The following is a 14,460-nucleotide window of genomic DNA, read 5'->3' on the forward strand; positions in this document are numbered from 1 at the left end:
GCCAATGACACTGTGCCTCTCTGTGTTTAAGGACAATTTGTCTGCACAAATCATACTAGCAGTGACTGCAGACTAGCTCTCCCCCTACTAGAGTATGGGCGATATGGCCTCTTCCCATTCACATCTGTGCAGGCTTAAAGATAAAGGAATAAGCAGTTCTGCTGATGCTCCCCTCCAGCAGATGGTGTAATCCCAATCAGTTTCACTGTAAAGGCTTCTGAGAAGTGATATGGGCTCGTTTCCACTAGTGCGGCGTGCGTCTCGTAGACGCACGCCGGCACTGAGCGGGTGGGCGGGATCGCAGGCGATTCCCATCAGCCGTGCCATGCACGGCTATGGGAATCGCAGCCTCCGCCGCGAATTCTGTGGGGGTTTCCGGCCGAATCGCTAATGCAAGCGATTCGGCCGGCGGCGCCGTTATCCCCTATGGCAGAGTTTCCCCGCGCGATTTGCCTAGGGTAAATTTGGGACACAAATGTTGCAAAATAAAGAGGATATCCGAAATAGCTGAAGTCTTTACAACATGAGTTTATGCTACAATGGATTTTTGTTTGAGAGACTGGTACTTTAAGATATTGTATACCGGTAAATATCTACATGGAGTAAACTGTACAGCGCTACCAATTTGTTTTTGTTTTTCTCAATAAACTTTATTATACTTACCAGATGTCTGGCTTACATCCATAGTCCCTCCCCCTAAAGGAAGAAGTCATAGGTGCTTCCCTAGGACCAGAGAAGCGCATGTGACCTCTTCTGATGGAGGCCAGGGCTATAGACGGAAGCCGGAAATACAGACATCCGGTAAGCATAAATATCTTTATTTACATTTTCAAAGTCGCTTGCCCCTTAAATCTCTGCAAAAATAATTTTAATAGCGATTTTGCAGCGCTACTATACCCAGCATGGAGCACAAATTCACTCAAAATGCTGCATGTCCTGCGATTCCCCCTAATCGCATTCGCACTGGTGGGTTCCCCACCGCTCACTTTCATTGGAAAATAGTTTTTGGGAATCACTGGCTGAACACATTAAAAACTTAAGACATTCCAATGCGGAGGATAAGCACTAATGCATAAAAAATGCCCAGCATTACAACCACAAGAGAAAAAAAAAAAATACATAAACACACCACACACACACACCTCTATGTGACAAATATGGATTGCGGCCACCCACCAGAAGGTGTGTGTCCCCAGGTGGTGAACTGGATTGTGGTGTCTGAAAAACACCGCACCAGTTCACCGGCCGCTCCAGCCTGCGGAAATAGGCAAATTAAAAAAAAAAAAAAAAAACACACCTGCAGAGTAAATGCGTCATCCATTGCTTTATAAGAGCATAAAGCATGTTATGCACTTTCAATGTTGATTGGCCAATTTCACCTCATCTATGTAGTATGAAGGTCAGATTTTAAATGCTACCATATGAACAGATTGTTTTAGGTAAGCTCCCATAATACTGGGGCAGCAAAACGGCGTAGTGGTTAGCTCTATCACCTTGCAGCGCTTAATCCCCAGCTAAAATCCCAGCCAGGGCACCATCTGCATGGAGTTTGTATGTCCTTGTGTCTGTGTGCGTTTCCTCCATGCACTGGTTTCCTCCCATATCCCAAAACATACAGAGAAGTTAATTGGCTTCCTCTAAATTGGCCCTAGACCATGACACACACACGGTAGGGATTAGATTATAAGCCCCTCTCTGAGACACAGTTAAGTGACAAGACTATATATTCTTTGCAGAGCTGCGGAAGATATTGGTGCTATATAAATGTTAAAGTGTTAAATTGGTCAGTGATCAAAATTAACGTGTACCAGCTTTTAACAAACAGAACATTAATAAATCGCGTTTTTCTGCTGGCGGACGCAAAGCACCAGAGCTGCAGCCACTAGGACGCACTCTGTAGGCAGTAGCAGTGTAAGGGAGACTTGCCCAAGGTCTCCTACTGAATAGGTACTGGCTTACTGAACAGGCAGAGCCGAGATTCGAACCCAGGTCGCGTGTCAGAGGCAGAGCCCTTAACCATTACACCATCCAGCCACTGACTAGGCCCTGTTCACATTAGGCAACACATATGGCCGTGCGTTCGGGACACATGTGCACGCCATCTTCGTTGCGCTGCTGATCCCATTCATTACAGTAAATGGGATCAGCAATGCGCTTTGCCACAAATGCATGCAGCAGTGCGATAGCTCATCGAACATAGACTGAACGTCAGAAGTACTCTCTATGCACTTCTGATGTTCTTGCTGATCGCACACCAAACGCACTGCCGAAATGCGTGTAGTGTGAACGAGGCCTTAGTCTTTAGAAAGCCAGCTGTACAAGAAAACTGACTGAAACGAACTGGTGCAAGGCAGTAAATGAGAAACTGATTAGACTGTACAGCGTATGCCCAGCTGCAGGTCTATGGGCCACTCGTAATTATGCAGAATAGCTGTAGCTGGCGGTCTTCAGAGGATTTTCCCTACATACTTAAATACTATCGATTCACATATTTTTTTCAATTGACACAGGAATTGTTTGGGAAGTGCTGCTAAGTACTGGTGTATACATTTTAGTAGCAACTTTTGTTTACTGTTAGCAAAATACTTTCAAACTTTACAGACAACTGACTGCAGACTGAGCCATGAGGAGAGGGGAAATTCCCCTCACACTTGATCAGTTAACCCCATGTGTAGCTCTGTGTGTGACAGAGAGAGAGCTCCCAACAGCTGCAGATCCTGTGTCCTGTGTTTCTGACTGACCTGTCTGAAGAGAGCAGAGGAAATGTAACTAATTGTCACAGCTTTTCATACTGTTTTTGCTTTCAGAGTTTGATATGTTTGATATGTGCTTTCTGTAGTCTGATATGCAACACTGGCTGTGCATTGAAGCAGGACACCCCTTCTGCAATTGATTTGTCCCAATATAGCTAAATCCTACCCTCAAAATTACAGCTTTTGCCTCTGATATTTAACATGAAAAGTAGGAAAATGTTTACACAGCTACTTAGACATTATTTGCACACTTTTATTTTAGAACACTTGGGTATCGAGGGGTATTCCTTTAGGCCCCATTCACACTTGCGTTTTGCCTTGCAAACGGACCGGATCCTGATCGGATCAGGACCTGATCGGAACCGTACGGTTCCGATCAGGATCCGATCAGGATCCGGTCCGTTTGCATCAGGCATGCATCAGGCTGCCATCAGGATCCGTGGGCAAAAAATAGTGAAATTAAATTAAAAAAAAAAAATGTTGGGGTCAGCAGAAGGTGCACCTGTAGAATCAGGTTCCTCCGCTGTAGGCCTCACCTCCACCTCCGACATTCTGCCAAAACAGCTCCAGCACATCTGTCACTGCTGCTCCACTCCAGACATGCTTGGCCCATGTGTCCCCATCCGAAATGGCCGCTTGCATACGCATAGGAAGTGGGGTAGAATGTCAGGTTTTTGTAGGCAGTGTGTTCTGTGCCTTCCGTTCCCCATTGGTTTCTGTGTGCCTGATGGTGCTGTCAGGCTCCGGTCAGGATGCGTGGGCCGGAGATCCGGACCCAAAAAAATAGCGCATGTTGGAAAAGAGTCCGGATCCGATCCGGCTCTGGTACATACGGAACGGACGCGTGTGAACGTCCGCATAGACATTAATTTGCTATGCGGAATGTACGTTTCGTTTGTACAGTATGCGTTCGATCCGATCAGGAAAATCCTGATAGCGAACGCTAATGTGAACCGGGCCTTAAAGTTTTATAACAACAATTACAGAAATAGTTAGGTCGGTTTATACACAAAAAGTGTTGTGTGCATGTTTTAAAACGTATGTGCCTGGCTACATTCCATTTTTTACTATAGAGTGTACAAAACAAGTTATGAAGGAAGAAGTTAAACATGCAGTATTAGCCACATTCAAAAAAATAGGTGCTCTGTAGCAGTATGCATTAAATGAAAACGCAGAGGATTAGAGGGCCTTGGCCTGAGCTACATGGCTCTAAAAATTCTGGTTTGCATCCAGGTTGTACAACCAGAACGAATGACTTACATTTTTTGGGAGTTTCTCGCTCAAAAATGTAATACAAAATTTGCTAAACTTCCAAACATTTCACTTTACAGAGTGTGCTGCATGTTCTTCACCCAGGAGAGGGCAGCAGAGCAGTCATTTTAGGAGACCCTGTAACATTCAAGTTCAGACTGGCATGCCTCATCCACAGAGAGCACACTGCAAGTACTTCAGTTATTTACTAAATAATAGTAGATTGATTATAGCACCATAACTAAATGCATCAAAGCCAAATCAGCTGTAATATAGTGGATTTCTGGGAAGGACAAAAATATCTGAGGCTAGGAACCCACTAGACAGAACCGCAGGCGTTGGGGGAAAACGCTAGAGTATTATTTATTGTATTTATAAAGCGCCACTATATTACGCAGCGCTGAACATTTAGGTTACAGACAATATTTAGGGGTGACATACAGCAATATGACAATACAGAAATACAAGAAAACCAGATCACACAGCACGAGTACCAGGCAGGGGCGGGCTGACCATTCGGGCACGGACCGAGGGCCCGTGTTCGGGGGGGGCTGGGAAAGCAGCCAGTGAAAGGGAGTCCCCCCCCCCCCCCTTCCCTCACATTGGGGCCCCCCTTCCTGGCTCCTCTCCTCTCCGGAATACTGAAGTGTCGTACAGCGGCTGACAGCGGGCGGAGACTTACCGCTGTTACAGCCGGCTGAGGGAGCTGTGATCTGTGACTTGCGGCGCACAGATCACAGCTCCCTCAGCCGGCTGTAACAGCGGTAAGTCCTCGCCTGCTGTCAGCCGCTGTACGACAGTGCGACACTTCAGTATTCCGGAGGGGACAGCCAGGAAGGTGAGGGACTACTGGCTACATATACTGGGGAAACCTATAGACCTGGCTACATATATTGGGGACACCTATAGACCTGGCTATACTGGGAACACCTATAGACCTGGCTATCTATACAGAAAACACCTATAGGCCTGGCTACCTATTGTGTAGACACCTGTAGACCAGGCTACCTATTGTGTAGACACCTGTAGACCAGGCTACCTATACTGGGGACACCTGTAGACCAGGCTACCTATACTGGGGACACCTGTAGACCAGGCTACCTATACTGGGGACACCTGTAGACCAGGCTACCTATACTGGGGACACCTGTAGACCAGGCTACCTATTCTGGGGACACCTATAATCCTGGCTGACTATTCTGGGGACACCTATAATCCTGGCTACCTATTCTGGGGACACCTATAATCCTGGCTACCTATTCTGGGGACACCTATAATCCTGGCTACCTATTCTGGGGACACCTATAATCCTGGCTACCTATTCTGGGGACACCTATAGGCCTGGCTACCTATTCTGGGGACACCTATAGGCCCGGCTACCTATTCTGGGGACACCTATAGGCCTGGCTACCTATTCTGGGGACACCTATAGGCCCGGCTACCTATTCTGGGGACACCTATAGGCCTGGCTACCTATTCTGGGGACACCTGTAGACCAGGCTAGCTATACTGGGGACACCTATAATCCTGGCTACCTATACTGGGAACACCTGTAGACCAGGCTACCTATACTGGGGACACCTATAATCCCGGCTACCTATTCTGGGGACACCTATAATCCCGGCTACCTATTCTGGGGACACCTACAATCCCGGCTACCTATTCTGGGGACACCTATAATCCCGGCTACCTATTCTGGGGACACCTATAATCCCGGCTACCTATTCTGGGGACACCTATAATCCCGGCTACCTATTCTCGGGACACCTATAGACCTGGACACCTGCACTGGGAAAACCTATAGACCTGGTTACTTCCACTGGGGATACCTTTTGACCTCGTTACCTATACTGGGGGCACCTATTTTCTGGGAACTGCTGCTGCCAGATTAAGTGCATTTATTTTTGGGGAACCGCTGCGAGATTGTGTATAATGGGGGAACCGCTGCTTCCACATTGTGTATTTTGGGGAACCACTGCTGCCAGATTAAGTCCATTTTGGGGGAACGACTGCCATATTATCTGTATTTTGGAGGAACCTCTTGCCAAGTTGCATGGATTTTTGGTGAAATGCTGTCAGATTACATGTATTTTTTTTTTGGGGGGGGGGGGGGGGGGGGGGGAAGAACACTATGGCAGAGTTCAAACTTCCCCGGCAGACCTTTTACACCACTGCTAAGGTCATGTATATTTTGCCCTACCCATGACCACGCCCACATTCTGTTGCGTGATCACACCCATTTTTCGGCGTGCCGCGCTACGCATGGCGCAGAGGTTTTTATTATAAAATATCTGTTGTCAGTAAATTATTATATCTTAGCCTGTAAAAAAATAATGTGAAAGGTGGGAAACACTGGTATGGGGGGCCCCATAATCTTCTATTGCCCGGGGGCCCCATGAGTTGTCAGTCCGCCCCTGGTACCAGGTAATGCTTAGTCACTGGATGGAGCATGGAGATTAGGCAAGTTAGGTTCACTCAGATGCATAGCATGGGTGCACAGTAATGGAGGTGCATGATCAGGTAGGACACAAAAAGGAGGAGGACCCTGCCCAAAGGCTTACAATCTAGAGGAGTTTTTGCCGCTAATTAACGTCTATAGGCCACATGGGGGGGGGGGGGAAATTGCATGTGTTCTTTTGAAGATTCAGAATTTTCAAATATATGACACTATAGTTTACTCCATTGATTGGGGATATTAATTTAAAAAAAAATAAAAATATATATGCATGGTTTTCTTCAATGTCTAGTGTGCTCACAGCCTCAAAGTCTACATTCACCTTGACAATTGTACTCCTGCATACAGCATTCCTCCAATAAGTCTCATTTCAGCAGTAAACTGGTTGTCCAGAAAGTATCATGTCAGGTTAATCACACACGTTTTTGCTGGTTCTTGTTGCGAATATAGTGTGTGCGCACGCGTCCATCACTCAAAAACACCATGATCAATTTCAACAAAACTTGTGTTTCAAGACTGTCACGTTTACAAAAAGTGGACTGCGCCAAACACAAATTTCACTGGGAAAATATAAACTGCAGCCATTCTTAACCACTTCCCGACCGCCTAACGCACAGAGGCGGCCGGGAAGTGGACCCCACAAGGACCAGCTCATGCCCAAAGGCGGCGGTCCTTGTAGGGGCATGGGCGGAGCGATCGCGTCATACCCGACGCGATCCTCCGCCTGGCGCCGCTCACCCGCCGCAACATCCCGCCGGCCATACGGAAGCGCCGGCGGGATGTTAAGTCCGCGATCTCCGCATACAAAGTGTATAATACACTTTGTAATGTTTACAAAGTGTATTATACAGGCTGCCTCCTGGCCTGGTGGTCCCAGTGTCCGAGGGACCACCAGGGCAGGCTGCAGCCACCCTAGTCTGCACCCAAGCACACTGATTTCCCCCCCCCCCGCCCCAGATCGCCCACAGCACCCATCAGGACCCCCCCTGCCCACCCCCCAGCCCCCTGTTTGCACCCAATCACCCCCCTAATCACCCATCAATCACTCCGTCACTGTCAACGCTATTTTTTTTTATCCCCCCCTCCCCCCTGATCACCCCCCCACCCCTCAGATTCTCCCCCCCCAGCCCCCCCCCCCCCCCCCCCCGTGTACTGTATGCATCTATCCCCCTGATCACCTGTCAATCACCCATCAATCACCCCCTGTCACTGCCACCCATCAATCAGCCCCTAACCTGCACCTTGCGGGCAATCACCCACCCACACCAATAAATCGCCCGCAGATCCGACATCAGATCACCACCCAAGCGCAGGGTTTACATCTATTCTCTACCCTAAACACCCACTAATTACCCATCACCCCCTATCACCACCTGTCACTGTTACCCATCAGATCAGACCCTAATCTGCCTCTTGCGGGCACCCAATCACCCGCCTACACGCTCAGATTGCCCTTAGACCCCCCCTTATCAATTCGCCAGTGCAAGATTTACATCTGTTCTCCCCTGTAATAACCCACTAATTACCTGTCAATCACCTATCAATCACCCATCAATCACCCCCTGTCACTGCCACCCATCACCCCCTGTCACTGCCATCCATCACCCACCCCCTCTCACTGCCACCCATCAATCAGCCCCTAACCTGCCCCTTGCGGGCAATCTGATCACCCACCCACACCAATAGATCGCCCGCAGATCCGATGTCCGATCACCTCCCAAGTGCAGTGTTTACATCTATTCTCTACCCTAAACACCCACTAATTACCTATCAATCACCCCCTGTCACTGCTACCTATCAGATTAGACCCCTATCTGCCCCTAGGGCACTCAATCACCCGCCCACACCCTCAGAACGCCCTCAGACCCCAGTCCTGATCACCTCGCCAGTGCATTGCTTGCATCTATTCCACCCTCTAATCACACCTTGAGACACCCATCAATCACCTCCTGTCACCCCCTAGCACACCCACCCATCAGATCAGGCCCTAATTTGCCCCGTGTGGGCTCCTGATCACTCGGCCAAACCCTCAGATCCCCCTCAGACCCCCTTCCGATCACCTCCCCAGTGCATTGATTGCATCCATTTTCCGCTCTAACCACCCCGAGACACCCATCAATCACCTCCTGTCACCCCCCTAGCACTCCTATCCATCAGATCAGGCCCAATACAACCTGTCATCTAAAAGGCCACCCTGCTTATGACCGGTTCCACAAAATTCGCCCCCTCATAGACCACCTTTCATCAAAATTTGCAGATGCTTATACCCCTGAACAGTCATTTTGAGACATTTGGTTTCCAGTCTACTCACGGTTTTGGGCCCGTAAAATGCCAGGGCGGTATAGGAACCCCACAAGTGACCCCATTTTAGAAAAAAAAAAAAAAAGACACCAAGGTATTCTGTTAGGTGTATGACGAGTTCATAGAAGATTTTATCTTTTGTCAAAAGTTAGCGGAAATTGTTTATTTTTATTTTTTTCACAAAGTGTCATTTTTCACTAACTTGTGACAAAAAAATTCTTCTATGAACTCGCCATACACCAAACGGAATACCTTAGGGTGTCTTCTTTCTAAAATGGGATCACTTGTGGGGTTCCTATATTGCCCTGGCATTTTAGGGGCCCTAAACCGCGAGGAGTAGTCTAGAAAACAAATGCCTCAAAATGATCTGTGAATAGGACGTTGGGCCCCTTAGCGCACCTAGGCTGCAAAAAAGTGTCACACATGTGGTACCGCCGTACTCAGGAGAAGTAGTATAATGTGTTTTGGGGTGTATTTTTACACATACCCATGCTGGGTGGGAGAAATATCTCTGTAAATGACAATTTTTGATTTTGTTACACACACAATTGTCCATTTACAGAGTTATTTCTCCCACCCAGCATGGGTATGTGTAAAAATACACCCCAAAACACATTATACTACTTCTCCCGAGTACAGCGATACCACATGTGTGGCACTTTTTTGCACCCTAACTGCGCTAAGGGGCCCAAAGCCCAATGAGTACCTTTAGGATTTCACAGGTCATTTTGAGAAATTTTGTTTCAAGACTACTCCTCACGGTTTAGGGCCCCTAAAATGCCAGGACAGTATAGGAACCCCACAAATGAATCCATTTTAGAAAGAAGACACCCCAAGGTATTCTGTTAGTAGTACGGTGAGTTCATAGAAGATTTTATTTTTTGTCACAAGTTAGCGGAAATTGATTATTATTTTTTTTTCAGAAAGTGTCATTTTCCGCTAACTTGTGACAAAAAATAAAATCTTCTATGAACTCACCGTACTACTAACAGAATACCTTGGGGTGTCTTCTTTCTAAAATGGGGTCATTTGTGGGGTTCCTATACTGTCCTGGCATTTTAGGGGCCCTAAACCGTGAGGAGTAGTCTTGAAAACAAATGTCTGAAAATGACCTGTGAAATCCTAAAGGTACTCATTGGACTTTGGGCCCCTTAGCGCAGTTAGGGTGCAAAAAAGTGCCACACATGTGGTATCGCCGTACTCAGGAGAAGTAGTATAAGGTGTTTTGGGGTGTATTTTTACACATACCCATGCTGAGTGGGAGAAAGATCTCTGTAAATGTACAATTGTGTGTAAAAAAAAAAAAAAAAATAGTCATTTACAGAGATATTTCTCCCACCCAGCATCGGTATGTGTAAAAATACACCCCAAAACACATTATACTACTTCTACTGAGTACGGCAATACCACATGTGTGGCACTTTTTTGCACCCTAACTGCGCTAAGTGGCCCAAAGTCCAATGAGCACCTTTAGGCTTTACAGGGGTGCTTACAAATTGGCACCCCCCAAAATGTGAGGACAGTAAACACACCCCACAAATGACCCCTGTCACAGGAACCCTAGTGGCTGACCGCACTTAGCAGGAACCGTTAAGAATTAGCCGCAGACAACTCAGAAGGGAGCCTGTGAGACACGGGTAATTACAACGTCACCTACTGGTTCCGAGTAAACTGCCACCACCGCGGTTACTATGGGACCGTGGGGCCCACTAACTGACTGACTAATCCTGCGAATAAAACGGTTAAACACACGATATTCTGTCTAGCCAACAACAAACAAACAGTAGCGTATCTTCAGAGACCCGGGATCATTTCTGTGTGTGCTGATAAGCAGGGTAGCGGAAAGTGAATGACTTGGAGAAAGTCGTTTATTCACGCAATATAAATAATTAATATATACAGACAATTATTAAAAATCACAATTATTAAGACAGTAATAGCCAGTATGAAAAAAAAAAGAAGGGAGAAAAATACTTAGTTCCTGGAAAGATGTCCTTATTGTGGGAAGAATCATAAAGTTCTTGGTTTCAAAGTCCAGAGTTCAGACCAGGTGGATGCCAGCATATCCTCAAGCTGGCATCTGATGAGTGCAAGATGGTTCAGTGTGGAGGACACTGAGTTTGGGTCCTCAGCCATTCTTATGCCCCTGCTTCAGTAGGAGGGAGTGAGGGCGGGGAGCCATACACCCCCTTCAAAGATGAGATGAGCCCTCCCCTTGTACTGGGGCTAGAAATCATATCTACCCATATATGGGCTCTATCTCACAGAACCGTACAGGTCAGGGCAGATTTATTAACATTTTCAGGTCTGTCTCGATTTACCCAGCGCCCTGATACCAGACATGAGGGGTGGGACCCCTGTGGTATCATCAGGGCCTTTTCAAACTGCCTAACTGGCAGTCCTTACCTCAGAATGTTCTGAAACTTCCTCAGAACCAGCACCGGGGCTCATGCTACACTTCCCCCACGTTTGGTGAAGCTGCCATCTCAGGAACCCCAGAAATATGACAGATCTGGGAAGTTATGGATTTGCTATGAGACTCAGGTTATTCCCAGGCAAAGGCTCTTTGAAGTTTGGAGCAGCCAGCGAGGTGTTGCCTCCCCTGCTGGGAATGAGCCAGTGGGTCTGGCTTTTAGCCCAACTAGATTGCTCCTGCCATGGTGCTTGTCACCTTATACCTGATGGATGGGCCATCAGCACAGCTTGAAGCCAGGGACTCTCTGGGGCAGATTAGGCTCAGGCTCATTAGCATATCAAAAGAGCCAGCCAGCCTTTGGAATGGTGCTCTCTTTGCTAAGAAAAGGACTTCAGCTGTCCCTACACACTCAACCCAGATTGTATCGTTTTGAAGCGCAATCGATGCAGGGATCGAGTGCGATCGTTCTTTTCTTCACGGGCGGTTCCAGGACGCGCCTGCGTCCCCGCAATCGTCCGTGACAACCCCATTTTGGAAAGTAGACACTTCAAGGTATTCAGAGAGGGGCATGGTGAGTCCATGGCAGATTTCATTTTTTTTTTTGGTGCAAGTTAGAAGAAATGGAATTTTTTTTTTTTTTTTTTTTTTTTGTCACAAAGTGTCATTTTCCACTTACTTGTGACAAAAAAATAATATCTTCTATGAACTCACTATGCCTCTCAGTGAATACTTTGGGATGTCTTCTTTCCAAAATGGGGTCATTTGGGGAGTATTTATACTATCCTGGAATTTTTTTTAATCAAAAACATGTTTGTCCACATTTTTCGCGCTGCATGTATACAGAAATTTTACTTTATTTGAAAAATGTCAGCACAGAAAGTTAAAAAAATCATTTTTTGCCAAAATTCATGTCTTTGATGAATATAATAATAAAAAGTAAAAAAATCGCAGGAGCAATCAAATAGCACCAAAAGAAAGCTTTATTAGTGACAAGAAAAGGAGCCAAAATTCATTTAGGTGGTAGGTTGTATGAGCGAGCAATAAACCGTGAAAGCTGCAGTGGTCTGAATGGAAAAAAAGTGGCCGGTCCTTAAGGGGGGGGGGGGGGGGGGGTAAAGCCCTAGGTCCTCAAGTGGTTAAACTGTTAATGTCAGGGTTCTCAAACTTGACAGTTGTTCACTTGGTGACTGGGATTAATATTAAGGAAAGTGGGTGGAGCCCATTTACAACCGCCAATCAAAATTCACCTATTGATTTTCAAGGGGAATATTTAAATTACTTCCATTCTTCCACGGTTAATGGCAGAGGCCTGAAATCTGGTGCAGTTGGTCTTTGGGTGACCGGGGCTCTATATCTAATTGGGGAGGAGCCACAGCCAATCAGATTTGTTTCATTTCAATAGGAAAATACAAATTTTGATGCCAAGGAACCCAAAGCTCATAAACTGTCACTGAGTGACTGTGTCGAGGAGGTTAGTAAAAGTGGGAGGAGCCAACCACCAGGTACATAGTTGCTGGCTGTATGTATGTATGTATGTATGCATGCATGCATGCATGCATGCATGCATGTATGTATGTATGTATGTATGTATGTATGCATGCATGCATGATTATTCAACCCCCACTGAAATTGAGTGTTTTGGCCAGTTGACATCGATTTTGATCATTTCAATCATCTTGTTTACGATTAAATCAAAGAGGCACTTGTACGTCAGACAAATATAACATATATAATGAAATAACCACAAATGTCTTTTCTGTGCCCACACCATTATCAGTTTTATTCAACCACCAAGTGACATTCATTCTTAGTACTTAGTACAACATCCTTTTCAAGTTAAAACCGCTTTTAAACGTCAAGCATAGCTTGACACAAGTGTCTTGCAGCGATCTACGGGTATCTTAGCCCATTCTTCACGGGCAAAAGCCTCCAGTTCAGTCACATTCTTAGTTGCGCGCTGCAACTGCATTCTTTAAAGGACAACTAGGGAGGCTGCCATGTTTTGTGCAATACTAGTTGCCTGGCAGCCCTGTTGATCTATTTGGATGCAGTAATGTCTGCATAACACTGGAAACCAGCATGCAGCTAATCTTGTCAGTTCAGACGTTAAAGTCGGAAACACCTGATCTTATCTATGCTTGTTCAGGGTCTATGGCTAAGGCCCCGTTCACATCACAAACGCGGATGGCCATGCGTGCGGAAAGCGTGCGGACCGCAACGCGTACGAACGCTCGCCATCCGCGTTTGTGTGCGTTGCGTGGCTGATCCCATCACTGAAAAGTGAATGGGACAGCCATGCGTTTTTACAAAAAATGCATGCAGCATGCGTTCCCGGACCGCACAGGTCCGGAACGCATGCAGTGTGAACATCAGACATTGCACTCTATGCGATGTCTGATGTCGTGCGTGTCGGCCACCTGCACGCGTTTCCAAAACGCGGCTGGAAACGCGTGCAGTGTGAACAGGGCCTAAAAGTATTAGAGACAGGATCAGCAGGAGAGCCAGGCAACTGGTATTGCACAAAAAAAAAAAAAAAAAAAAAAAAAAAGGGGGGGGGGGGGGGGAGGAAATTGCAGTCTCCCTACAGTTGTCCTTTAAGTCCCACCAGAGGTTCTCAATCGGATTTAAGTCTGGTGACTGCGATGGCCACTCCAAAATGTTCCAGCCTTTAATCTGCAACCATGCTCTAGTGGACTTGGAGGTATGCTTGGGATCATTGTCCTGTTGAAAGGTCCAACATCTCCCAAGCCTCAGGTTTGTGACGGACTGCATCACATTTTCATCCAATATCTCCTGGTACTGAAGAGAATTCATAGTACCTTGCACATGCTGAAGCTTCCCTGTACCTGCAGAAGCAAAACAAGCCCCAAAGCATTATTGACCCCCCGCCATGCTTCACAGTAGGCAAGGTGTTCTTTTCTTCATAGGCCTTGTTTTTCCTCCTCCAAACATAGCGTTGATCCATGGGCCCAAACAGTTCTAATTTTGTTTCATCAGTCCACAGAACACTATCCCAAATCTTTTGTGGTTCGTCCACATGACTTGGCATACTGCAGTCGACTCTTATTCTTTGGAGACAGCAAGGGGGTGCGCCTGGGAGTTCTGGCATGGAGGCCTTCATTACGCAGTGTGCGCCTTATTGTCTGAGCTAAAACTTCAGTTCCCGCATCTGACAAATCCTTTTTCAGTTCCTCAGCAGCCACACAGGGACTTTTCTCCACTTTGCGCTTCAGGTAGCGCACAGCAGTCAAAGTCAGCATCTTCTTTCTGCCACGACCAAGTAG

The 14,460-nt window shown here is 46.7% G+C and overlaps 2 protein-coding genes across 3 annotated transcripts in view; one reads left to right on the top strand and one right to left on the bottom strand.

The window, feature by feature from the left end:
• PFKFB1 (6-phosphofructo-2-kinase/fructose-2,6-biphosphatase 1) overlaps positions 1 to 14,460 on the bottom strand; it is a 103,032-nt gene that overhangs the window by 69,257 nt on the left and 19,315 nt on the right. The window lies entirely within an intron of this gene.
• APEX2 (apurinic/apyrimidinic endodeoxyribonuclease 2) overlaps positions 1 to 14,460 on the top strand; it is an 87,607-nt gene that overhangs the window by 6,129 nt on the left and 67,018 nt on the right. The window contains exon 3 of one of the 2 annotated variants that reach the window (XM_068248322.1): positions 4,085 to 4,196. The exons of the other annotated variant lie outside the window; for it this stretch is intronic. Within the exon in view, the coding sequence (XP_068104423.1) occupies positions 4,168 to 4,196 (29 nt within the window). The 5' untranslated portion in view covers positions 4,085 to 4,167. The remainder of the gene's footprint in view (positions 1 to 4,084; positions 4,197 to 14,460) is intronic. 2 annotated transcript variants of the gene reach the window in all.

The sequence above is a fragment of the Hyperolius riggenbachi genome, chromosome 8 (genome assembly GCF_040937935.1).
Source record: "Hyperolius riggenbachi isolate aHypRig1 chromosome 8, aHypRig1.pri, whole genome shotgun sequence".
Classification (NCBI taxonomy): Eukaryota; Metazoa; Chordata; class Amphibia; order Anura; family Hyperoliidae; genus Hyperolius; species Hyperolius riggenbachi.